Source organism: Falco biarmicus, chromosome 4 (genome assembly GCF_023638135.1).
Source record: "Falco biarmicus isolate bFalBia1 chromosome 4, bFalBia1.pri, whole genome shotgun sequence".
NCBI lineage: Eukaryota > Metazoa > Chordata > Aves > Falconiformes > Falconidae > Falco > Falco biarmicus.
Window position 1 is genome coordinate 77,315,573 of NC_079291.1, and position 27,859 is coordinate 77,343,431.

Genomic DNA, 27,859 nt, shown 5'->3' on the forward strand with positions numbered 1-27,859 from the left:
ACATGACCAGCATTTGCACCTTCCATGTCAGAAAACTAATCTCCCAACCTCATATACCAAATGCTCAGAAATTATTTTGTCAGGCCTAAAAATACAGTAGTACACCTACCACATAAAAAGGTAACTCTATGAGCTTTCCTATGAGTAGGAAAAGGTACAAGAGCATTTTCATGGTCATTAAAAAGCTAACTGCAGGTTTCTATGGAACTTAAAACCTGAACAATTCCTAGTTAATTTATGTAGAAAAATTCCAGCTCCTAGAAATGTTTCTTGTACAGGCTTCTACATGGAAAACCTTAGAGAGCTGGAAAGGGTCTTTCCTTTTTTTAACTGTTTTTCTCCAACATTCCTGTAAGAGTAAGTGTTTCTGCAGAACAACAAGGGATTAACGTACTGTGATACAAGTTTCAGGACATCAAAAGCCTGTTACTCCAGCAGAGGAGCTAGTCTCCTTATTCCCTAGTTTGACAAGAACAGTCTATTCCAGGAAACTGAAAATTCAGTGTCATTGATTGAGTCTTTAACAGAACTCTCTCATAATACTACTTAGTACATTGTGAGCATAACCTACAATTTAACTTTGATGAAATGCAGGTTAAAGTCCATCACTAAAATTACTCTTTATAAAAAGTACAAAATCATCAAAGGCTGAAAGTGCAAAGAAAGTTTAAGTCTTGTTCTCTCTAGATACCTTTACTAGTTCATTACAGCCACAAAGAGAAAGTACAGAGCAACTGGAAACAGTATCTTACAGGTAACAATCTGACCACAATTAAATTTTGTCAGAAAATTTACAAACACTCCAATTGTTTCAGGTTTTTTGTTTGTTTTGCTTCATTTTAAATCCTTCGTGATATCAGGTCTAACACGTCAGCAAGTTTTTAGTAATTGTTTGAGCTTAGTTGCAATGCAAACTATGAAGAACTGCTGCAAGACAAACTATGAAGAATTTGTCTCCCCCTTGGTGCATAACACAGGAAAACGGTGATGTTACTCTGACAAACCTTAATAAGCAGGACAAAGCAAAGAAACATATTTTACCTTACATACAAACTTATGCTAACAATGGATAGCAATGGACCAAAACATAACTTCTGATTACTTGAAGCACACTTTATTATTCATGGCTTGAGAGTTGTAGAATTCAACCTACTTTCTCTTCGAAAACAAACAGCATTCAATTCCCAAAGAATATGAAATCGGAAAATGTGGGAATTGCTAGAGGTATCCAAAGACCTATCAATACCCCAACAAGTTTCGAGTTGGAAGTTAGAAGAAATTGTGGTAGCTAAATAGACGTTCCACTACTATTTCTAAGGAAATAGAACATTACATAAAATTATGCAGATTTTTTTGTAAAAATGTTTCTAATATTGTTTTAAGCATAACAAGTTTCTTTAAGTTTCTTTACTCTTTCAGAATTCTTAGTTGCAACTTTTCTCCATCCACTTGGTTAAACCAACTGATTTACAGATCATTATTAAATAACTTTGGTAAATACAAACTTTTTTACAAATATGGTAAGAAACTAAAAGTTTCTTCACTATTATGAACAAAATCACTTTCAATGCAAAAGCAGGAGGAAAAAAAAAACCCTACTCAGCAGAACTTTTTTGTCTTTTTTTTCTCTTGACAGCGACTCATTTTTCTGTGGGGAGACTTCGATATCCTGATCAGCTAACAAGAAACTCAAGGGAAACTTTGTCTTCAGTTGAAATAGTCTAATAGGCACAAAGTAACAGTTACTAAAACTGCTTAAAGTCTGAACATTTTTCAGACTAAATTCTAGCTGAATCGAACTGCCAGAATGGCATTCAAAAGTGGTATCTATCCTAGTCCTCAATCTGGAACACCACGCAGGCTAACATTTGAAAGTAACACTTCACATCTTCATTTGCAGAGAGAAAAAGTAGTAATGACTTTTGTTAAATACATCTGAATTGTTATGGGAGTTAAATGCTATTTTGAGTACGTGAAAATACTTTTACAGACTAGTGAGACTCAGATGCACACTTCCTCTTTGGAATGTGATTTGCAACAAGGTTTTGCAGTGGTTGTATCCACTGCTGTGTCATCAGCGCTAGTGCTAACACTGTCTTCCACAAATTCAGAAGTGTTAGCAAGAAATTTCTGAACATGCAGAACAAACTTAGTAGAACTAAGGAGGATGCTTTTAAAGCTGAAAGATAGTTTACCTGTGTTCTTAATTAAGATATTCTTTTGATAGGTACAGAACAGAGGAAAGGAGTCAGAAGAACCCAACCAAAGGTATGCATTAGGGAGGGAATTAGTTTCACATGGTCCTATGAGAAAAGGATAACCAAGTATGAATGTTTTAGAAGAACTGTATTAATCTCTTTGATGCATGACCTGCATTTTTAGTCATCTTCATGTTAATCAGTTAATATGAGTATCCAATTTCAGAGTATTTTGGGCAAGAGAAAGACATAGATAATTGTTTTACTTTTTATAAAAATGTTCATTTAATATTTAATAGGAGATATGGGTATTAGATATTAAATTTCATTACTTTTGTCTGGAAAATCATTTGTATTTAAATATAGGATGAAACCCTAATCTTTCTTTTTTTTTCCTTTTATGAATTTTACATTAGTCTTAAAAGTGAATCTTGCATCAAGAACTTTTTCTAACATGGTCATATCAACAGAACTAGTAGATTCCATCATCCATGTCCATACTGTAGTATTCAATAAGCTACACAGTAAAGCAATATAAAAATGAAGCACAGCTTAGCAATCAGAAAACAATACGAAAGCACAGAAAAAGCTATGGATTTGAGTATGTCCTCGGTTCAAAGCTCAACTGACAAAACAGCAATGCCTGTAATAATGTACTGTACCTTGTACATGAAACCTGTTGTCTGTGATGCTTCCAACTTCACCACCATCACTCACAACCTTAAGGAACTTTTATTTATTAACATCTTCATTTTAATATCGAACTATAAACATGTTCCCTCATTAGAAAAAGTATTTTTAATTATCTGAGTTGCTTTAAACATGCTATGAAATTAAATGAACAAATCTGTATTTTAACCACAGAAGCCTGAAAATCAAATCTTTCATTGTTTTCTTTTTAAAGCGAAAATCAGACATCTCTTTTACACTAACAGGGAAAAGAAAATATCAACTAAGCAAAGAAACTATTTACAGCTTCAAATGTTATGTTACAATTATGATTCCATAAAATTTGTGCAGTACAAACTTTACCTCAATCAATTTTCTTTCATAAGAGCTGGCTAGTTCCTCATTGTTTTCTACTTGCTTTTGCTCTGGAATAGTAAATTCACCATCAGTGCTCCAAATGTTTGACAGAACTAAAACAAAAAAGACACCTCAAATTAAAAGGTTAAATTACATAAATATCTAAGACAAGCTATTTAGAAGTAATAGCTCTAAAAGAAACAATTAGAAGTATCAAAACAGGATGAACTATTAAACAGTGTTATAAGTGCTAAAATACAAATGCTGCAGGGAGCTTTCCCACGAGCAATATTTAGACAGGAACTCTCAACAGAAAAAAATGCAAACTCGAAGCATTTGGTTGTTCTGTGACTACAGCTACCTAATATATTTAGGTAGTTAACTGCAGTTCCTCCCCAAAGCCTTTGAAAAATATGACTATGTTTCAATCTTAGGTCTTTTTTTCTATTTCTCTTCCAAAATACCACTTCATATTACTTGTACAGACTACTTACATATCATAAAAATTACAGAAAATAGGGCTGAGAATGGACATTCCATACCTCATCTAGTATTTCATGGTTTTGCATAAAACAGAATCAGCTGTAGTTATTTCATTCCTGGCAGTTAATTGTCTAATTTATTCCTAGAAACCTCCAATAATGGAGATTTCATGCTTCCCTGCACAATCTATTTAAATTTAAGTATTATTCTCAGAAAGATTTTCTTGATAGCTAATCAAACTTCCTTCACCTGCCATTTAAGCCCATTACTTCTTTTCTTATTCTCAGTGAATGAGAACTACAGTTTATTCTATTCCTGTTCCTAGTTCTCATTTATGTATTTGATGAACACTTTAAGACATATTCTAAGTCTCCTCTTTTCCAAGTAACACAAAGTCCAATTCAACTTCTCCACACAGATCATGAATTTCTAAAAAAAAAAGTTAGCATATATAAAGTAAAGAAACCCTAATAAAAAAGATGTTTAACAAATACTTTAACCATTTTTCAAAATCTAAACTATATATACAACAACTATAAGGTAGATAGAAAAGACACCGTAATTCATGTGACTAAATACTCTTGAGCATGGGAAGTGACTTTTGCTTCGAATAAGAATATATATATTCAGAAGTTTACTATTATTTTAAGTGAATTTTGAAGCTATTTTAAGAGCTATTTATTGTAAAACTTGCTCAAATTTCTTCAGCTGAAAACTTCCAAGACCAGCATTTTCACATACATAACATTATTGTACCTAAGCAGATCTGAAAAACGGTACACATCCAACTCCTGCTGGTGGCTGAGAAATCAGCATGCTCATTTATTAAATACTTAAATACCAACATCATTTGTATATGCTCAGTCTGTTGCAGTGATCAGTCATTTTGAAAGCTGCTATGACATTCTGAAATAGACACAGTTCTGACTTCTGGGCAATTTATTTATAATCACATTTGCTGAGTGTTTTGGGGGGTTTTTAAGTCACTGCAAGGTGAAGTATTATGCCGAGTTTCATTTATCAGCTTAGGAAACTGTTTAAAAGTCATACTGAACAGCATCTGAGCTGACTATTTTAGCAAACAGATTCTTCTCTATTTATAGTCATAAAATAACAGCAAAACCTCAATTTACTTTTACTTTCAAAATAGTTTCACAGAAAGTTTAAACACAGTGTTCTAAAATCTACAATGCATTTAAGACTTTTGTTTTGATACCATCTGGAAGAAGATTAAGCATTGTTGAAATTACTCATTATAACACAGGGCAGCATTGAAGTAAGTATGCAACAGTTTACACTGCCCTGATGAAGACAATTTCCGAACATTACAGCAAGAGGAAAATTAATTTTTCCAAATTTAAACAGATCAGAACTCTATGTCCCTGTCTGCATGCAAGGCTGAAAGTCAAGAACCTTAACATATGAGCATGTAAATTAGTATATAAGAAACCAAGAAGAATTTTAACTTAAAATGACAAAAGCAGAGAAAACACTAACTTCTTAATCTTTATTTTCTTCACAAAATTGTCATAATCTCAGAACACAGTAATAAAACAGGTCTTGTAAATATACTCTGTAATCCTTCTAAGCATGTAAGGTAACTAAAAACAAAATTACTTAAGGCAAATTGTTACAGTCACTTTTAAGTTATACCACAATTGGAACTCAATAATTTGCCTTAAGTTACACAATGATATATGTGCTGAAAAGTACAAATACCTCTTTGTAATAATTCCAATATTTTTAATTATGGAGGCTCCCATCTGAAAAATATGAATGCCTACAATAAGATACTGCAAGTTATGTATATAAACCATGGGTGCAAGTTTCTATAAATCTTGTAAAAGAAAAAAGTTTTTTTTGTTTCACTCTCCTTTGTTCATGTGTATCTAAACATATTAGTTCTCAGGGATTATTTACATGCTTAAGTATGTTTTTGAGTCAGAGGCCCCAGTACTACTAAAAATTTCACATAAATCACCAAGAGCAGCTAAGAGGAAAAAAATACTCATTTTATAAAAATATGTGTGAAGTTAGAATGTAAGAAAAATAACCACAAATAGTGCAGGTAGCTGAAAATTATTCCAGTCACCAATGATAAGTGTTACAGAAAATTACTGTGGATTGATTAAATATCCTTTGAGCATAAAGCATACATGTATGTATTCATTTTTAGAAATGTTGGTACTGTTCCATCCCCCTTTTTCATCTATAAAATCTGACCATCCTACTCAGTTTCTATTCTTATCACTCACTAATTTGCATAATTTTAACATGGCAGAATATAGCTTGCCTTGGAATTTTTTTTCTTTTCCTATAATTACACTCATCATGGAAACTGTCAGTATCTAATGAAGGATAATTTCTGCTATTATAAGAAGCTTAAGCGATGGTTTTCGTGAATAATTCTTAATATGAATCACTACACTCCAGCAAAGTCGGAAGTAAAAACATGTGTTCTCACTAACAAAAATCTTTTCAAGGATGAATGAAGTTTCTAAACTACAGAAAAGTATAGTAACTAGCCCTTAAGAGCAGAAAAAATATAGTATACAATTCATACAGCCAGTTATATGACCACAATATTGACAATTTTATTTTTTTTTACATAGACAGACAATACTAATTTCTGAAAAGCCACCTCATCTCTCAAAACATCTTCTGTAGTCAGTGGAAATACAGGTCCTACCAGATGAGTCACAATCAGGACTCCAATTCATCCTGTCATGGACACCTCATCACCACAGAAAAAAAACAGGTAACACTGCTGGTAACTTAACTTGTTATCTTTCAGATACATAAAATAAAAAAAAAAAAAAATCTGCTTATTAGTCAGAGCAACTTAGCAAAGAAAGTGAAATGTCTCATCTTAAACAGACTATTTCAAACAGTCTGCAAACACTGATCTCCAAAACAAGACTAACTGTATAATTTAGAGATACTAAATTTTCTCTCCTCAAAATTATTACTTCTCTGTTTCAATAACACACTAATTTCCAGGTTATTTTATAAATTACATTTTAATCCGATACTTTTTTTTTTCAATAAGAAACTTTCCAGAAAAAGCTAAGCCCACCTAATCTACCAGAAAACATTCTGTAAAAGTACAAAAATGTACATCAGTATTTTTCTAAAAAGGAAAGATATCAAATATGTTACTTTCTCTATTGGGAGATATTACTCTACCATAGTTGGAAGCAATGAATAGGGCTTGTAATTATCTCTCGCTAGCCCCACTTTCATGTAAATGATTTCATTTGTTTTGGTGAAGACTCAGTAAGGAAAGCAAACATTTCTTCATTGTTTCCACTCAGCAGTAATCTGATAGTATGCCATCCCATAACATTAATTTTTTTTGTTACTGATCTGCATTACAAAACTGTTCACACAACAGCACACAGCCCAGTTAGAGATGTATTAGGGACAGCTCCCAAACATAACTGTCATCTTTTCAGATGCTGATATTTTCCAGCAGGGGGAGGGGTGATGACATACTGGGTAGCATGTGGAAGTACGAATGATGTCCCCAGCCCCACTAGATTGTTTTGTGTAGCTGAAGTGTTGATTATGGACCAGGGCTTGCACAGGATTGTGTGGCTGGTCATCTGCACACATCCACTCGAGGATCAATCTTGTAAACCAAAGCATGCCTGTTCACTTGTTTTCTTATATTGTCAGTTTTGATACAAGTCTAGGAGTCACTTCCATCATTTGGTTACTATACCTATGCTTCCAATAAACTCTGTCTCAATGGTAACACAAACCCTGTGCACGGATTTATTATTTTTGTTTCCTTCATTTTATCCTTACCTTCCACTGTTTGACCTTCTCTTCTGAGCATTTGGACAGCTCCTACATACTTCTTAAGCTGCACTTTTAGCACCTCATTTTCTCTATTGATAAAAAGAATAGAATAAACAAATATTATTGTTCTCTCAAAATAGATGAAAGCCCCTTTCAATGGAAACAAACATACTATCTGTAACAACAAGCTTTATCTAAGTTGTGTTATCAAGATGAAAAAAATAGTGACTTACACATTAAACAATACATCAACAGCAGAGACCCGGAAAACTAGTTTTCCAGGGCCACAAACACATCAGTAAAACAGATTATCCCATAATCAAAAACTTTTCATTAATTGATGGCAGAAAAATGATGCAGTCTTATCTAAATCAACAGTTGATCAAAAAAATAAGGATGGGATACTAGAGAAGGAAATTCAGAATGGCCAGTATAAAATTTGATAATAATTTTATTAGTTGTCCAAGTATTTAATGTCAAGCAAGTAAGAATTCTTTAGAAACAGACTTTATCATTGTTAAGAAAATACCAGTACTTCAGCAACATTATTCAAGGTTAGAATTTTCCACATACCATTTCTAAATGAAAACCGTAAGAGAAGAAATTAAGTTAATCTCTTCAACTGTTATATTTCAGTGCCTGTATCACTTTTCTTTGGAATGTACAAGTATTTAAACCAGGTACTACCACAGCTCCACCTAACAACATGAAGCACTTTAGTTTATATTTGCAGGGGAGGAGGAGGCAGGAAATAAAAAGGATTCTAACCAATTGAATTTTAAGTAAAGCTAACAAATTGCATGTCTGAAAATCCAGTTATCTGCCTAAACCCATGCAGTTAACCAAGCATGACAGAAGTGTTTATACAGAAGAAACATAAAATGTGTTGAAAAAGAGTGAATTCAGACAACTTTTAGTAGTCTTCAAGAAAATAACAGAGTAGAAATACATAGGTGCTACAGATACAGCACGTAACACAACAAACCGGCAACTGGTAAGAGAGAATGGGCAGGTCAAAATCACACCAGAGGAGCAGCAGAAGCTCTAGGAATTATGAAAGGCTAAATATGTAACAGATTACAGAAAGCTGTAAGCAGATTATACACAAAAAGGTATGCATTTCATTTACAGGAATGTATTTCAGAAACACATGCAAATATGTTTGATGGTCCTTATTATACAATATATATACACACACACAAAATATACATTTATTATATACATATATACACACCAAAATGAACTGCTGCTGTTAGCAATGCCACATTTACATATAAAAGCCCTAGACTGGTACTATATTCATATTTTTTATGAATTTCAAATTAGTTTTCTGAACTACCTAACCTCAATTTTATTCAGTCCTTTATCCAATCTTAGTAGGAGATTGCTAAATAATTGAGAAGAAACTATTGATTACCCAACTATCAAATTTTAACAAAGTCCTTGATGATGTTATGCATTTTGTAATATTTTTCATTTCCTAGACTATGAAGAAAAAGTCAGTTTTTCCACCAGAGATGGACACTGATATTCAGATTAAGGAAAAAAAAAAATCAGAAACACAGTTTAATTCTATATACTGTACCAAAACAAGCCCAAATAATTCATTCATGAAAAAAAAAATGTATGACAGCTAGACAAAAAGATTTCTCACCAGAAGCATAAATATGCCTGCACAGAAATAACTGTATACAATGACAATATATTAAGCATTCTCATAAAATAATCACATACCATATCATTTCTACATTTGAGAACAGACCAGTGCCTTCTGTCTGTACTGAGACAGCATTAAAAAAAAAAATCCAAACCATTTGTTACTATTGCGCCTATCGACTTAAAATTGTTACAGTACAGATGAACTTCAGAGAGACTTAAACTCACTTACGGTTTTTGATTTAAGACTGAAATTCAAAAATTCAAAGCAGGATACTACGCCCCAGTCACAATTTTCTAATGTCTCTTTATCATCTTATTATTTCTCATTCTTTCATTACTACTATTTAGCTAGATTTCAAAGAGGACCCATCCTGATATACATTAATTTATAGAGGTCTTTTTATCAGGGCATGTTTAAAAAAAATTTTTCTTCAAATATTCATGAATGGTACAAGCCACAGAACACCTCAGCAACAATAAACTTGCTTATTTTTTGGAAAGCTATCTGGAATGACAAGGTATGATCAATTATATAATAAATCTAAGTTGTCAAATACCTTCAATTCCCTGCATAATTTTGAAGCAAAAATAATTACATTTCCTCTCTATTCTATTATTTTAAAATTAGCATTTAAGAAAATCCTGCCTAGAAGAAAATCAAACTACTGGAAGAATGGTAATTTTTTTTCATACACCTAACTTCTATGTATGTAATGAATGAAAAGATATCATGCAATACTACTGATAAATGCATATCCTCACCCACAAGTTAATTCATGCCAGGAAAACTAGCAACTGTTCCCTAAGGACTCTCATGTCGAGCGGATAAATGTAACAGGATAACAAGCAGCATGTTCTCACATCAAAGCAAGGACAACATGGAAGAGAGCTGTTATTCATATGCAACACTGCAGTGGAACAGCCCCCCAGCTGGGACTTCTGCTGTATTCTTGGAGAAGGACCAAGGGCCCACAAGTTGAGATCTCCCCCACCTTCCTTGTGCTATAGCATCCCTTTCAAAAACCATGGGGAGACAAGGGGAACTGAAGGAGATTCGTTATTTTCCAGTAATGCCCACAAAGTTTCTGTGATAGATAGCCCTGCTTACTGATGCATGTATACATACACCAAACACACATATATATATATATACACCAAGCACAGTTAAAGTCTACTATGCAAGTCAAATTAAATACATCTTACGTTTGTCAAAATAAGATTTCTGGCTGTTAATACAAATGAATACTAGTAAGAAAGTGTTTTACGAAAGCTGACTTCCAAAAATTTTATTTAAAGAAGAATATACCTTTAAGTTATGATTTTTGTTGCAGAGCAAGAGCCCTTATAGGACTTATTTTCCTACACCTTAACGGGGCAGAGGGGGAAGCCAACACACCACACAATTGCTTCTTGAAAAAGATACAAAAATTCCTCTAGGGCTTCTGTAAAATCAGAATCGTAAAAAAAAGAATTTGAAAAAAAGAGTACTTTCTCACGTATCTCGACCATAGTGGCGTGAAGAATATTGTAATTAAGTTTCTGGCACAAACATCAGATACTAACAAGTGTTTTCTGTGGAGCTTACTCTTAAAAACATCGTATTTCTAAATCCAGGCTTACAAAACAAACAAAAAAAACCCACAAAACCCAACAGATGTCTATGTCTTGATCAAAACTATAAAGGTAATTAATTGAAATAAACAGTGTGCTCCAAGAATATGTAGAATCTATACACAGAGGTTGGTTTAGATGACTTCCAGAGATATCCTTCAACCCAAATTATCTTATGATACTGCTATGAGGTGGTGCAAGATCACAGTTCATTGTAATCATATATACCCTAAATGAAATCAGGAAAATGAGAACTATTAGTCATAGAAGTGGAAGTTGAACTATATACAATATAATGTGATTATAGTATAAAACCAATCTCTGAAAAAAACTGTAACAACAAATAACTTAACTGCTTGTCATGGGCAAAAGGCACTGCAGCTGAGTGATAGCGGCACAGTTGGTTCTTTGGTTCAGCCACAGTGCCTGTCACTGGGGTTGAAGTAGCTGCAATGTCTGTCACTTTGTCATCAGACCCAGAAACCTTCTCTTCCCCTTGAGGGTACTGAACAGTGTTGAACAGGGCTCAGTAGGCATGGGCCAGGCCCCAGCACATTGCAGCAATTTGTGTCTGTCTGGAATTCCCAGGGTGACACCATACATTATCCAAATATTTTACTAGTTTTTCCAGATTCTGCACTTGTTCACGGGTGAAAATCCAAAACACTGGAGGCGATCATTGTCCTAGGCACTTGCCCATACTATCCTACACACCATGCCACTCACAACTATCCAGCCTTGGGGCAGATCTCTGGGTGGTACTCTTAAATAGTTGTTTAACCCTAAACAAGACCTAGAACACATTCAGGAGACATAGCAATAGGAACACGCTGGTTTGAACATCCCAGGGATGTTCAGAATTCTCAAGGGCTATTGTAACTAGCCTGGCGGAGAAGGGGAAGATGGAAGAAGGTATTTCCCCCATAAACTGGCTGTCCAAGGAGAAAAGGTAGAGTGTCATTATTAAGAGTTTCCAAGAGATGGTTCCCAAAGTACAGATGACAGCAATGCTGAGTATAAACACCAGATTAGTATCTTGACCAGTAATTTCATCATAAGCTAGTATTAACACAGTACAGCAAAATGATAACTTCAATCCAGCCCCCAGAAGTGATACAGAGCACAACAGGGAACACACAGAGCAAGTAAGTGTTACATAATGCAACTCTGAGAGCAAATAAATCAACACTGTGACCAAAAACTATTAATACAATGAATGCTTATAAAAAAACCTGTTTTAACACGCTTTGGTCAGATCTGTCACCTCAACCCTTCGTGCCCAGTGCTGGGCACCAAAAAAGACTGTTCTGTTGTGGTTTAGTCCAGCAGACAGCTAAACACTCCCCCAGTGGGATGGGAGGGATAATTAGAAAAAAGTTAAAACTCATGGGTTGAGATAAAGGCAGTTTAAGACAGAAAAGGAAAGGAAAATAATAGTAATGATAAAACAATACACAACAAAAGTGATGTACAATGCAATTGCTCACCACCCGCCAACCAATGCGCAGCCAGTTCCTGAGCACTGGGCCCCAGCCAGCTAACTCCCCTCAGTTTTTATATACTCAGTATGACATATGTTATGGAATATCCTTTGGCCAGTTTGGGTCTGCTGTCCCAGCTGTGTCTCCTTGCAACCTTTTCTGCCCCTCAGCCTCCTAGCTGGTGCGGTGGTGTGAGAAGCTGATAAGTTGTTGACTTAGTGTAAGCACTGCTCAGCCACAACTAAAACATCAGTATGTTATCAATATTACTCTCATCCTAAACCCAAAACACAGCTCTATACCAGCTACTAGGAAGAAAATTAACTCTATCCTAGCTGAAACCAGGATAAACACTGTATGTTCAATAAACTGGGAACTATTCTCATGATAGCTTTACAACATAGACATTCAAATCTAAATTATGGAAGGATTCTATCTTAGCATTGATATCATACCGAAAAAAGTAAAAAATGATTTTGTGAATAAGAAATATGAGGAAGTTGTTACCTCACAAAATAATGTATCTGACTTTTTATAAAATGTTTTTGTAACTTGTGACATGTCACGTCAACAACTAAATAAGCAGGAAGAAAAAAAAAATCACTGAATATAGGAATATTCAAATTAGTTTTCACAAGCAGGGACAAGAGATATTTTTTCCTCTCTCTAAGAAGCTTATTAAGGTTAAGTGATGTAATCATTTCAAGATGCACAACACATCATTTCACTCATCACTGAAGCGCTATGGCTCTGAATGAAGTGTTGTACAACAGATTAATATAAAATACTAAATCCAAAAGCAATGTGGCTTAAATAACACCGACATTAGGTAAGAGGAGGCTGATTAGGTTACAGAATCTTCAGTAAACAGAAGGTACATAGAAGTGTAAGATAAAGTACCATCAAATTCTCATCCCCCATTTCCCTACACAGTGCATTATCATCTTCTCTTCCTGTCTGCTTTCCTTGCTACAAAGCCTGTCCTTTGTAAAATGTTTTCCTCCAACATTTCTGAATATAGTCTAAGAATATGCAATTTCACAGTCAACTTCAATAAATTTCTTTGCCTTGCAAAGGAATGTAATAGTATTCCATACAAAAAAAAAAGAATCTCAATTAAAAAAAGTCAGCACTGCCAAGAAGTCACTGCCACAGTATGTCCATGCAATCTGAGAAAGGCTCATTGACAAGGGGCAGAGGGAAGCCGGAAGAAAAAAAAAAAAAAACCCAGCTTACAAAATTACACTAGTCAATTTAGTTTATTCTATCATAAGGCTAGGAAATAGGTTGAATGCTGAGACTGCTCCTTTTGAAACAGTATCATAACTGTTATGAAACAGTTATTCAAATACTTCACATGGAAGAATAAGATTGCCAGTACTTGAAACTAAAATGACCTAAGAATTTTTCTATTTTTCAAAAAGATCTTAGGAAACTCGGGAAAATTCCTCTAAGCTTCTAGAGGTCGGACCAGAGACTTTTCAGAGAATCTAGAAGACCAGCTGAATTAATCAATTTTGCAGATATCCAGAAGTAATCACTTCAACACTGACTGATGTGTCACTGAAATTTGTGTTCTCAGAGCTTTAAGGAAGATATTTACATCAAATTCTTAACAAGAGCTTTGGAGCCACATATAAATATCAGCTCTCATAATGTGAAGCATATTCATTCATCAAATTACAATAGTCAGACCATTACTGAATTATTTTCCTTGCCTTGAGATGTTCAGAATGTTACAGTTGAGGAAATTGCTCTACTCCAGTCATGTGATCAATTGTTTTCAAGGTAAACAGTGCAATTTCACTACCACAAATTAGCTGAAACTTAGTTTCCTCTCACTCACTTAATCTATTATGCAGCACTTAAGAAGCAATTCCAAAATTTTTGTTTCTTCAAATTATTCAGCTTACCCAACTCCTGGTATAAGTATTATTTATTAAAAAAATTTACTACTCTTCCTATTGCACCAGCAACACCTACAGTGTAAAAAGTGAACCAACAAAAAGCATTTAGAAGAAAAACCTATATTCCAAAATAACTATATGTGAAGTTTCTTATGTTCTAGAAAATGAGTTGCAATTAATTATTAAAGGAATGTATCCAAAGTCCAATGGTGACACAAGAATTTGTTGTACCTAAGCAGCTCCCAACACTGTTTTTACATGTGACAAGGTAAACTGACTTTCAGAAGAACTTATCAACGCAACATACCCAGCCACTGTAACAATAAGAGAAATTAAATAAACTTGTTTAAAAATAATTAGCTTAAGTGAGCATCTCTTTAAATCTTGTTATAAAAGCTCCTTATCTATTCTTTAAAAAGGTATGTGCATGACAAATATCTGATTCACTCATATGTCACTGCAAATTCTAAAACTGTGGGGGAAGTGAGTCAAAGAAATATGAATATACAATTCCTATAACCTGAAATGTGAATATTAAATGATGAAGTATTTGCATTGTCTCCATTGCCCTACATCACATGAATGTCAAACCCACTTACCGCCTATCTTTCCCTCCCTCAAAGTGAGTAGTTCAGTTTGATGTGTCATCAAAAGCTCAATTAGTAACATTCTAAATACTTTTTTTTAAGAAAGCTTTGTATTTATCATTTTCAGATACTAGTTCTGCTGTGCAATAAAAAGCTTAGAGGAATCTCAGCTGTGGCAATTCACAGTTGACAAGCACTCTGCCTGCACATGCAGAAAACAAACACCTCTCTGCAATAAGACACAGTTTACTAACTTCAACATTTGGGATAGGTTTGTTGTTTATTACACATGCAAGTGATTCCCAAGATCTCAGGCATTGTAAGTTACTCTAGAGCTTATTTAGAATTTGAAAAAGAAAGTCGCGCTATTACAACTGCATTTACTTTCAGAAGTCTTTCTTTAGCCAAATTACATTTAGACAAGGTGAGAGTTAAAATTCTTTTCAGCATAGCTGCAGCACAAACTTAAGCTGAAGGCAAGTCTCTACTGGGGCCAATGTTTTTTTAACACCTTCATTAACGACCCAGGTGCTGGGACAGAGTGCACCCTCAGCAAGTTCACAGACAATGCAAAACTGGGGAGCAGCTGATACACCAGACTGGTTATGCTGCCACTCAGAGGGACCTGGACAGGCTGGAGAACTGGACTCAGATGAATCCCTTAAAGTTCAATGAGGGGAAGGAAATGCAAAGTCCCGCACCTAGGGAGGCACAGCCCTAGGCACCCATAGCACCTAGACACCTGGGGGCTGGAAAAGAGCTCTGTGGAGAAAGATTTGGGAGCTCTGGTGGACAACAAGCTGACCATGAGCCAGTAATGCACCCTTCGTGGCAAAGAAAGCCAAGAGCGTCTTGCACCACATTAGGAAGAACATTGCCAACAGGTTACTGCCAACAACATTCCCTAGAGGGGTTGTGGAGTCTCCATCTATGGAGATATTAAAAACCTGACTGGAAATGGTCCTGAGCAACCTGTTCCAGTTCTAGACCTTCCTGGAGCTAGGGGGAAGCAGTTGCACCACTTCAGAAACTGGTACTGTTGATACTGTTCAGCAACAACTGTTGCTGATCATACAGTGGCTAATAAAGTGGTCAGCCATGAAAACCTGACAACAGGACAAGAAAAAAAAATCAGCCCAAGGAAAAAAGTCATCCTTAAACAATCAGATAGAAGGAAGATGGATCGGATGGAATGTCACTAAAGAAGATGCATAATCCATTCTTTACCGCTTACATATATATGTGAAGGTACATACAGAAGGGTATCTGTGTCAGCAGCAGCAGATGCTGACAGATTCTCTATAACTGAAAGCAATAAAGGCACAAATATTCCTAGTCAATTTAACTGACACTAGGACCTCTAAGCACAATTTGTACTGACTGAAGTAATAACCAGCTGAGAAGAGAGAAGGTCACCATACTAATCTCAGTGCGGAACTATACAGTTTTCATGACACTTTCAGTGCTTCTTACCGTGCCAAGGCTTGGACTTTTGTGGCATGTCGTTCTTCCTGTTCTGCTACTTTCCTTCTCCAGTTGTCCATTTCCTGCCTTAGCGCTGCAGAATGCTCCATCTCTCCATCAAGCAGATTTCTCAGAGATCTGGAAGAAGGCAGCAGCCTCTGTTAGAACATTGCAAATACTGCTACCTAGGAACTAGAGGATACTCTGCAAATCACAGACTAGGTTGCCCAAATGATATCAATAATGTCATCCTAATATTTCATTATTCAACATAATAAATTCACTTGATTTTATTATACAAAGATATGAAAAGCTACAAGGAAAAAGTACCCAAGCAAAACAGTTGTTAAGTGCTTACTGTTAATTTGTATTACAATCTCATCAACGCGTCCAAATCACAACCTATTATTATGGTATCTACTGTACCACCATGCAGAAAGAATTTATTTCAGAAAACAGTTTATAATGTGATTACAGTGCTTCAGCACAAGTCTATACACCTCAGGAATAATCTATAAGCAGTACACTGACACCAGAAGGGGAAAAAAGGAAATTTTCTGACTGTTTGTATATAGACAAACTTTTACTCATTTGGAAAGCTATCTTAACAATCTTTTGGCTACAAGTTTTGCTTTTGGAAAAAACATAACTGGCAAAAGCCTCCAAGATAGGAAGAGTTTTATGTGATTCAAATTCAAAGGAAAAAGTTGACCTGTAAACATTACTCTTCAGTATCAACAGTTGAAAACTGAAGTATTAGGCTTAAATTTCATGGAAAAATGATATATACATAAAAAAAGATTATAAAAAGATTACACATAGCTTTACATAAAGGACAGCTTGTATTACAGAACACATTTTTTTAAATGATAGTGTCTCTTGACTATAAAAGGAAAGCTACCTATTCTGTTCTTCCAGTTCATCCTTTCTATTCATCATGGCCACAATAGCTTGACGAAGTTCATCTAAAGAGAAGGGACACAAAAAGATTAATTTCTGCATGTACTTCTGCTCTTTTCAGATCTAAAAGTCATGGCACTAATTCAGTAACATGCTTAAATGATGTCAATATCTTTGCTACCCAGCAAAGCCATCTTTCAAAAGTGGTATTTAACACAGTGTCAGAAGCATTGATCAAATCAAATTAGTCTGCATCTGGATTTAAGACAAATGTTTACAAGTTTGCCTGTAGTTGCAGCTGTTTTGTTTTAATCACAGACATATGGGACAATGCACCTTTTCACTACATGTATATTAATGAGATACATTATTACTTGTTTAACTTTTTCAAATTGCTTGTTTCCTTCGCTATAAATTCCACCACAAGAAATAGAGCTATTACACTGAGACCAGAGTAGAGATACTGCCATTACTTCATGCCATTTCTTCTCAAGTTCAGTCTTCAAGATTGCCTTAAAAATGATGGGATTTCTGAATCTTGTAATTTCCTATAAATAACTTTTTATTTCCTATAAATACCTTAAAAAATACCTTCTGCCATTACATCAAGAACAAAGTTTTTTAAAAAAAGTATGACAGAATTTTAGATTTTTTAAAGGCTTCTTTAGGGTTAGGTTTAACAGTGATACCAGAGCAGCTGAATACCACACAAAGTGCCACCTCAAAGCACTGTCTCACCTGGGGTCCTTCTGCTGTTGTAAAGGTTCTGTCCTATAACTGTAGAGTTGTACTACTACAGTTTATTATAAATTTAAAGAAAATATTAGGACTTAAGTCATCTAATCTAAAACAGATGCTGACTTCCAGACCTTGCATGAATACATGAAATACAACAGGTCCTCAAAGATCTGAATGGCTTCCAGCAAACATCAGGATGGATACATAATTTCATTAACTATCTCACATATGTTAATCAATAATTTTACGAGAGCTTCCGCAGGGACACAATTATATTAAAACACCCCTCCCAATAGTTAAATGAAACGCTCCTATGTTTATATATAATACATCAGCTAATTCTGTTCCACAAGTATTCAAAGTCATTTTTTTGTGTTTTACTGAAAACATACTAACTGAACTGGTATGACTTAATCTATTCAAGTAAGCAAAGCCACTGGAAAACTTTTTTCTCCTTTACATTCAGTTCACTGATGTATCCATATCTTTCCTAATATTTTCTAGTCTTTCTTAATTTTTTCAATAGTTAGAGAAATTAAAAAAAAAATTAAGGTTGTCCTGTGGACCAGATTAAGTCTGCAAAACTCTAGTAATGGACAAAATGTGGAAGTTTTTACTGTGTCTATCAAACGTATCAGTCAGTGCAGACACCACAGTTCTAGTCTGGCATTGGTAACCTGCTGGTAAATCCCTCCTTGCAGGATTTGGCAAGATTCTCGTATCACTTGAAACCAGCCAATCCAATTTCTTCATGCTAGATTTTTTCCAAAACATTTCTACTTCTTTGGCCATGGAGAAAGCAGATGATTATTTTCATACCCATTCCACATTACAGCTTGAGAACTAATTGACATTAGCAAGAAACATTTCAGTAGGTCATTAGAGGGATTTTGCACCCCATTAATTCAGCACAGAAAGAATAATTATTTTTCGACAGTAACTTAGCATCTTTACATGCATTCTCTATACAGCTATCAACAACAACAACAACAGATCTCAATCTTGTCGAAAAGCCAAAAGTGAAATTTGTGGGTATTAAATACTAACATACAAGGGGGATAGGGGGGAAGTCTGGAGACCTGCTTTCTCCCTTGATATTTCTCACATTCAAAACCTGTACACATCAAAAGCTGTGATTATATGACTACTTTAATCAGTCTTCCTAAGGCTGTGCTTTCTGCAAAAAAGACATTCCAGCTTTACCCATCATTGCTACCATCTCCCTTATTCTAGCACTGGTGTTTACACAAATACAGCATCCTAGCAGGAACTGATCCAGCTCAAAAATAGTTTTGGCTTTTTCTCTGTTGGGCTACTTCTCAGACAAGCAGTTGCCAAGTGATCTTACTGTTGAGTTTAATACTGTTGTTGGCCCAACATACATAGCAGAAAGCAGTCAGAGCAGAACAGAACACTTCTTTAGTCAATAAACGTGAGGAATAAAAGGTGGAATATCATTTCTGGCAAGAGTGAAGTTCATATTGCATTGAAATGACCAGGTAACCACTGCAATTTACGTAGCAATTGTAGAAAAATTTAGAATGGAAAGATTATATATGACAAACTATGCTGTACTCCATTATTTTCGTATCTGTTTTTCAAAAGGTGGTCTATAATAGCTTCTATTGACTAGCATTTATTGGGCTGGGGGGGGGCGGGACGGACACGACGTGACACAGACTACAATGACACAAAAATCCCCACAAAACCCTACATTCTGAGGATTAAATATTATATTTAGCTATAAAATATCAAACTTGGTGATCATGAAACTCAACACACGATTAGTATTCTTTCAGTCATGATGAGACACCGCCACTTTGAGGGCAGACTGGAAAGGTTGGGGGTTTTGAGTCGGTTTTTTGTTTGGGTTATTTTGTGATTTGTTGGGGTGGGGGGTGGGGGTGTGACAATAGAAAATTGATGGGTTATAACAGTTGTGAAAAAAAATACGCAGTGTTGTGAAAATGGACCACGATCCATCAGCCTATCTATGCAATAAAAAAATCATGCTAAGGTTAAGGAAAACAAAATAATCCAGTAAGTGTTCAAGCCTTGGACAAATGTACAACATAAGCAAAAAACATCCGTAAAAAGCTTCCAGTACAGTAACATTCTATAACAAAATAAAGATATTTAACTATAAAGCTGAATTCAGAATCCTCCTGAAGAAAGCATCAAGACAATGGCATTTTAAATATTTCAAGAGTATCATTAAAATATGATAATGCACGATCTGAGTTAGTTGCTATTATTTCTCTGACTCTGAATAAATTAAAGCCATTGCTACTTAGACAAGTTATTGTAGCACTGGCTCTGCACTTACATCGGGATGACTACTCTGCAGTAATTGCCTGTATGCATACTCAAGTCTGTTTAAACGTGTACTGATTTATTAACATTTAAACAGTAAAGCTATTATAAATTGTCTCCATTTTTCCAATTTTACCAGCCTATTCAAACTGTAACCTTAAGTTGCCTAATAACTTAATCTTCTTTCCCTTATTTCACTCAGAATCTTCTGTGTGAGTACAGTTGAAATCCCATCTTCTCTCACTTCCTTCTGCAACACACATAAGTAAGCAAACCATGAAAGCATGGTTTTGTTAAAGACGATGATTTGCATAAAAGAAGAAGAAAAAAAAAACCTCTTGAAATAAAAGATGTTAAAATGTTTTTTGTTTCCATTTGCCTCATTTTTTCTGAGTCATGGAATTGACAATACTGTAGAGACACAGCAAAGCAGACTCCAAATTTCATTATCACACATAGGACAAAAATCAATGCTTAATTTAGGACCACAAAAGCAAATACACTTCATTCTCAGTATTTAGTTCAACTACAGATAGCAGTTGAGATGTGGAAGGAAGCATCAATGCAAACAACTAGTCTAGGCTAAGAGCTTAGGGTTCAAAGAAGGCCTGTACAGCCTGTGCTTACCCTAGCAGCAACATTGCTTCATTGCTATACCTATGTCATTTCTTCTTGAACTGATGAGTATTAAGGGTCATATTCAATTTTATCTGTTACTCAAAACAAACACAAGAACTACACAGTTCAACACTGTATATCAATACTTCTTTACCCTCTCCATCCACAGTAAATATAAAGGAGTCATTCACTAGTGTAATAAAACGAAAAAAAAGTTACCAAGAAAAAAATCAGAAACTTTAATTTCATAATCTGTTGATGTATGTAACTGAATATAACTAAAAGGACACCATCCTATTTAATTAGATATAACATTCAAAAAATTCAAAAATTGTAATTTCTTCCTCTCACTTATACTTCTTGAAAAATTTTATCACCATGTCGAAACAGTCAGCCGAATGAAAAGAAAGTAAATCCACTACCATACACTGCGACAGGTTCACTTCAAATCTGCCAGAACATCCACAGTTCATAAGCCTTTGTCTCTGTGTTATGCTTGCCTCTGAGACAAGTGTATGATCATAATCTAATTTTTTTCAGCAGACTTCTGTCTCATTCATTGTGTGGGTTAGAAAAATAAATAAATAAATAAATCAGGCTTGTAGCAGCAACCATAAATTTGGCATTTTCTGAATTCTGGACTTCACAACCTCAATCTTTCTCCCCCTCTTTTTTTTTTTTTCTTTTTTTTTTTTAACATAACACAGTGGGAGGACGGCCAAGTATACCCACTTCAGAAAACTGTTTGATGTTAGAGTTTATGTCCTACTTCTAACTGCTTTGCACTTGATATGCCATTTACATTTTGTAAATTAACATTCAAGGAAAGAGCTACACTACTGTTATTAAGGATCAACATTCAACGCCAACATATGTAAAACTCAAGTGATAATCAGCATTTCATAAAGACATCGGAAGATAATTAGTGAAGTCTTTCAAATTGTGGAATGTTAAAATTTAATTTTTCCCATAACTTCTTACATAAAAGAGTCTCATGTGCAAACCAATAATTCCAAACCAGGTCTTTCTTTATCAGTAATAAAATATAAAAATCAATGAATGTACTAATTAAATTTTTCATATTAAACCTCACTTTTTAAAAGACAAAAAATTATTTTTTATTACTGAAATTAAGCTGTAGTGCCTAATTACTAAGAAAGTAAATATCTGCTCTAAAACACTTTTTAATTCACTTGCATACTACATGCAAAATCTAGCTTCTAGAAGGCTTTTATAAGGTCATATTTAGAGCATGAAATACATTAAATCACCATGCTTTAAGAAACACCTGTCAATTTCCCAGCAACCTCCAGAAAAGTCATAAGTTTCACAACTCTTCTGCTGTTTAGCCAAAGATTGGGTAAGTATGACTTGCAATCACCTGTTATGAAGAATGAGCTGTAAGTGAAATCATCTCTCAGTGTACACAAGGTCATGCAGCACTCCTCTGCAATCCTGCAGATAGAATATCAGGGTGGGCTGGGAGCAGTCTACAGGAATGATTTTTTTTATTTTGCCGAGTGCAAATTTACACAGATATTTTCAGAGACAAATAAAACTTCCAGCAGACTAGTTACATCTTAAATCAAAAGTCTGACCTCTAAATACATGCTCCCTAAGCAGCCTGCATGAACATTGGCTATTAAGGCTTTATTTAGTGCTTCAAAAGCTTGTAAATATTATCCTGTCACATCATTATTAATAGGGCAAATTTCAGTAGGAAACAAATTTGACAATACAGTGCTGGCCTTCTACTGCATACTAGGGTCCTGACCAAAAAGAAGTCCATAAGATGAAGTGCTGCTTTTTTCTCAACGATGAATTTTATATACCCTATTTTCACAACTGTGCTTTCAGAGAAGTCACAAGAGTGTTGTACGTGTCAGTGACCAGTGGCAACCAAGTTACAGAACAGGTCAGAAGCTCTTTAGGGGACAGAGAAAGTACAAAAACATATATCTTATTTATTCACTTACATAGTCAGGACAAAAATACAATATGTAGGTTTGATTATTCACTAAAGTTCTTCAGTGATCATGAAAAACTGGGGGCTTTCTCAAGAATATATGAAAAAATATGGTATAATGTACAATGCTACAACCTTTGCTAACCTTTCTGGTTAAGCTGAACTTTAACAACTGAGGAAAAATATAGTGGAAAAATTAAGTTCCCAATTATTTACTAAAAATAGCACTATAATCAAAGAACCTTGTAAAGAAGGACACAAGTACCATCCTTCTATAATGAAAGTTTTGGATCTTCCCTTTTTTTCCACTGAAAAAAAAATATAAAAATAGGGAGACTTGTGCTGGTAGGACAGATTTTTCTGTATAAAACAATGTTGGAAATATAATCTTCCAATGACAACAACTAGAGGAGACAATTGTTTGTGATTCAACTATGACAAGACAAACACCATTTTTTAAAAAAGTAGAAAATGACATAATGAAAAAGGCGCATAAATATAAAACTAAAACTTAATTGCTTATAAAATTGGTTATAAGACAATCTGTGAAGTAGATCAAGTTTTCAAATGATATCTAATATACACGGTGAAACCAACTCTACAGATTAGGATTTCTCTTGAGGGGTATTAATATACTTTTTTAATGTATCTGCTGATAAGTTAACCTAAAATGATATCTAATATACACAGTGAAACTAACTACAGATTAGGATTTCTCTTGAGGGGTATTAATTATTTTTTTTTTTATGTATCTCCTGCTAAGTTAACCTACACCTTACAAATGCATGGAACAAATTCAGGAAAATCATTCAAAATGGCAGGAATATTTTGAATTAGAGCTTTTTATAACATAATTTTCTAGGCTGCATATCAAAAGAAACAAGAAAAGGTTAGTACTATACTAGTAAATTGGAAAGGAAGCAGGAAAGGAATAGATTTAAAAAAAAAAAAATCATTTCAGGCTTTCTCTTCAGAAGAAAAAAGCACAAAAATCCAGCCACTGGAGACATCATGAGCTCTTCTCACTCCACTATTGCATTCCATTTTTCTTTTTTGATGTGTTAGATTTAGTTGCTATGCAACCAAGCTATAAGCCTCAACATTTAATAATTCTTCTGCTAATTGCAATAGAGAAAAAAGAGCTTCAGTGTCTGGCTTTGTCATAGCACTGAATTCTTCCTGTACGGAGAATCTACGACCAGTAACAATGAACTTGAAAAAAACATTTTTGTTGAATGTATCCGGGATCAGCTCTTATAAAGGTATTAACTTATATGTATAGTCAGGTGAATTTTTATTATAATGATAATTAGATTATTTACTAAGTGTTCTGGCTTTACAGATAGTTTTGATGTACTTCCCCCCTTCCTTCCACCAAAACCTTCTCTGAAATGGACAACTAATGATAGTGTGTATGCTTCTGTTGATCCTGTGGTTAATTTCTTTTAGAAATTGCTAAGTATCGAGAATTGAAAATCTTAAGATTTACTTCCTATTTCATAGCTGATTTAACTACACACAGGAACTAACAGAGAAACTGAAGGAGACCAATTGCGGCCCCTGCTGGTACCTAATAAAACCTACGAAACAAAATCAGTTTTTGTTTCCCATTAAAATTCTATTACTAAAAAATGAAATAAAAATGTAAGAACGAAAGGATATCATAGTAACAACATAAGCAGAGAATATCTAGTGACGAAAGCATCACAGTAACTACCAACAGAAGAACTCCACCTTCACCTTCAACTACATCACTTACAAGTCTCAAAGCTAGTTCCCTACTTCATAAAGTACTTTGTAAGAAAGGATTTTCAGCTTTGTGAAGCTCAGTCAGCAGATTCATGCCAGAGTCTGAAACAGTACCCAGTTAAAACGCATGGTCTACCTCCTCTAACAAACGTTGACACAGATATCGTTTGAACATGACATTAGAACATAAGATTAGAATATTTTAAGGGTTCATTCATTTTGATGATTTCATAAATCAATTTCAGAAAAAGATCTTGGCTGCATCACTTCTAACTTCCCAAATATCATAATTTAAAAATTTCACATATTTAAATTTATAAAAAGAAACAGATAAACACACACCCTAGAGCTTTAAGAACAGAGTCATATCCACCAGTTCAGTTACAAAGCTTTCTGTGCAGTGAGGAAAATAAAACCATACTGGCTTAAATGACTAGCTGTCTAAACATGTAAGAACTAAGTCCTTGTTCTACAAGTTTATTGGGGGGGTGGGGGGGGGGGGGGTGGAGTTAAAGATGAGGCAAACAAACTGCCTTGCTTCTATTAATCTCTTCCTACAGCAAAGGCTACTCTATCTTGTCCAGCTCAACCTTTAACAACACTGAAAATTTGACTGTCCTCCACCTTAATCTTAGCTGAAGTTTTAGCTTAGGAAAGCCCATACCCATGTTTGGAGCAGATTCCCATATCAAAACTACAGACTGAATATACATAGAAAAAGCTCCAGGTTTTTGGGGGGTTTCTGTCCAACTAGGCATTAATGAAAGTAGGCAAAATAAGTAAGATCACATCAGAACCAACCATTAGTGTCTTCAGAGCTTGCAGAGATTTAAAGATGTTAATCAAATTAAATCCTTATTGTTCATTTAACTACTCAAGCCACATCTAGTATAAGGATGACATTAGCTTCTCTATGGAAAGAGAATCTAATGTCATACCAGTTGCAATGAACCATGACCCGGGATCTGTCAATTCAAAAAAATTTTTAGAGCAATCATTTCTAATTTGGCCAGCATATCAGAAATCAATGCTGTATGCCTCTCTAAACAGATCTTACTGATAACAAAATAGAAATGAAGAGTTACAGGAATTTCAAAGTTAATTCCATCAATCTAGATACATCAGGAAGTACTTACTAATTGTCATGGATTCTGGCACAGTGGCTGAAGGCAACGTATTGCTTAATGTATTCGCTTGAGCTGGAGGACTGACTTCCACTCTAGTCATAAAAGCACAGTATCATCAGTAAATGAAAACAAAATCCTGAATTCAAAACTTAAGGAGAAAAAAAAAAGCATTCCAAAAATCAGAATTGTCATCATATTCACCCATATTCAATCAACTTATGTTTAATTATCCTTTAATGTCTCTGTTTAGAGTCTGATTTTAGAATACACACAAAGATCCAAATCAATAGGCCATGGAAAATACAGTAAAAAAACAACATAAAAAACAACATTAAACCTATTTTCAAAACCAAGAGGCTAAGTCTGCCTGTTATTTGACATGACTACATGACTTCAAGCTAATTAGGAAAAGTTCAACATATAAAACTATGCAAAAAGGGAAGTGTAGGCTTTTGCATCTGTCTTTCCAAACATTTGCAAAAGTACCCTGATAGTTCGTTTTCCAGTACTGACTAGCTATGCTTGGGTATCAATAATAAGACAAAGTAAAAAACATATTTGACACGTACCTGTAAGGAAGATCAGATCTTCTCGGAACCAGTTCTACTGCATGAACATGTTCATGCCCTTCTCCATTCTCCAAGTTATCTAAAGTAGAATGCACATACATTACCTTTCTTCAGTTAACAGTACTTAAAATAAAGTAAAAACAAAACCAGAAGGAAAGTAGTTAAGTTTTTTATTAGAAATACTCATCCTTACTAAAGCTTTTAAACACTTTCTTTCTCTAAGGTTGGCTTCTGCACATTCACCCTGAATGGCAGCAGGATTGTAAAGTCCCTTAGAAACACAGACATCAGTTTAGAAAAAGATTACCATTCCTAAATTGCAATTTAGATGTACATTTTACATTGATAACAGTGTTGCAAAGCTATGAGGAGACTTCTTACTGAAGCTGTATTTGCAAGCCCCAGGAGTTTAACCACCACATAGCATCTGGTCCTCATTACAAATCTGTTTGTGACTTGCAGGAAAAGAATTTGTGGTTAGTCACCGGTACATGAAACCTTGTCATATAATATATGGTTTATTATTTATAAACCAATCCTTTATACATTCTCAAGAGAGCACCACAACTTTTCTCTGGCTCCTTATGCCTGTTACCAAACACCAGGAATCAAGACAGATGGTATATTTTTTAAAAAGCATAGATAATATACATCTGTCCACAGATCCAGAACTGTCAGGATCACAATATACACATCACTAGATCCGTCGTTAAGGTAGTTCAGGTGGAAATAAACAAAAAACACATTTTATTGATGTTTTCAGCATTTTTCTATGTAAGAATTACAAAGTTACCATAAGCCAATCCTGAAATCATGAACTAAAATAGCACAGAACATAAAAAGCAAGAATTCTAGGAAAAAAAATTAATGGAAAGTAGAGTTATATGAGAATGCCTATGGAGGAGAAAGTTAATTTTATAAGCTATAGAGTTTACTGAAGCTCAGTTCCTAAAATGCATACTCTATTTTTGTTCCAAGGAACTGAATTTTGACTCAGACTTTCTTGTCTCTAGGTACCTGGAGATATGATACACCCTGACACATCCCTGAAGCACTGCAACAGACTCAAACTGAAAACACAGATATTAACATACAACATTACAGATTATACTGTAATCTATTTCAAATACATGTGTCTTGTTATTGAACTGTATTAAGACCTATATACCAAAATACTGGGTTAAACTATGTATTTTACAAGAGCTCATTAAGTATGTTTTAGAAAAAATGTTGTCATAATAATAATAATAAGCCTACCAGCTACTGGGCTGAACTGCTGTCAGAAAAATCTAACCCACGTTCCCTCCAACATAATTCATCTAGTGAAAGTGTAACTTCCAAAGTCAAGCAAACAACTGCCTAGGGCAGCTTTCAGTCTCATTAAATTTTTGTGGCAGGGGAGATGGTGACCATACCCATGTGCATCACTCCCCCTAACTGGCTGGCATTTGGGCTGCATGATGGGCTTTTCAGTGAAGACTGCTTGCCTACTCTGTCAGTTCAAGACTGTTCAGAAGGGCCCACTGACAGCATGGAAAGCTGAAATCAGGGGATCAGCAGAATTTGTGTTGATGTAAATGATGAAGATGCGTTTCACTAGCCTGATGCCATATTGTTCTGGCTTGCATGCTGAATCATAGGGTTTACCACAAAGACAAA

General features: G+C 34.7%; 1 protein-coding gene across 4 annotated transcripts in view; it reads right to left on the minus strand.

Moving 5' to 3' along the window:
* Positions 1–27,859, minus strand: part of SNX29 (sorting nexin 29) — a 106,064-nt gene that overhangs the window by 54,469 nt on the left and 23,736 nt on the right. For all 4 annotated transcript variants that reach the window (XR_008821363.1, XM_056335556.1, XM_056335558.1 and 1 more), the window contains exons 10-15: positions 26,201–26,279; positions 25,641–25,723; positions 17,122–17,185; positions 16,230–16,358; positions 7,518–7,600; positions 3,231–3,337 (exon numbers count right to left, since the gene is read on the minus strand). Coding sequence is in view for 3 of the 4 variants with exons in the window: in XM_056335556.1 (XP_056191531.1) it covers positions 3,231–3,337; positions 7,518–7,600; positions 16,230–16,358; positions 17,122–17,185; positions 25,641–25,723; positions 26,201–26,279 (545 nt within the window). In the remaining variant the exon portion in view is untranslated. The remainder of the gene's footprint in view (positions 1–3,230; positions 3,338–7,517; positions 7,601–16,229; positions 16,359–17,121; positions 17,186–25,640; positions 25,724–26,200; positions 26,280–27,859) is intronic.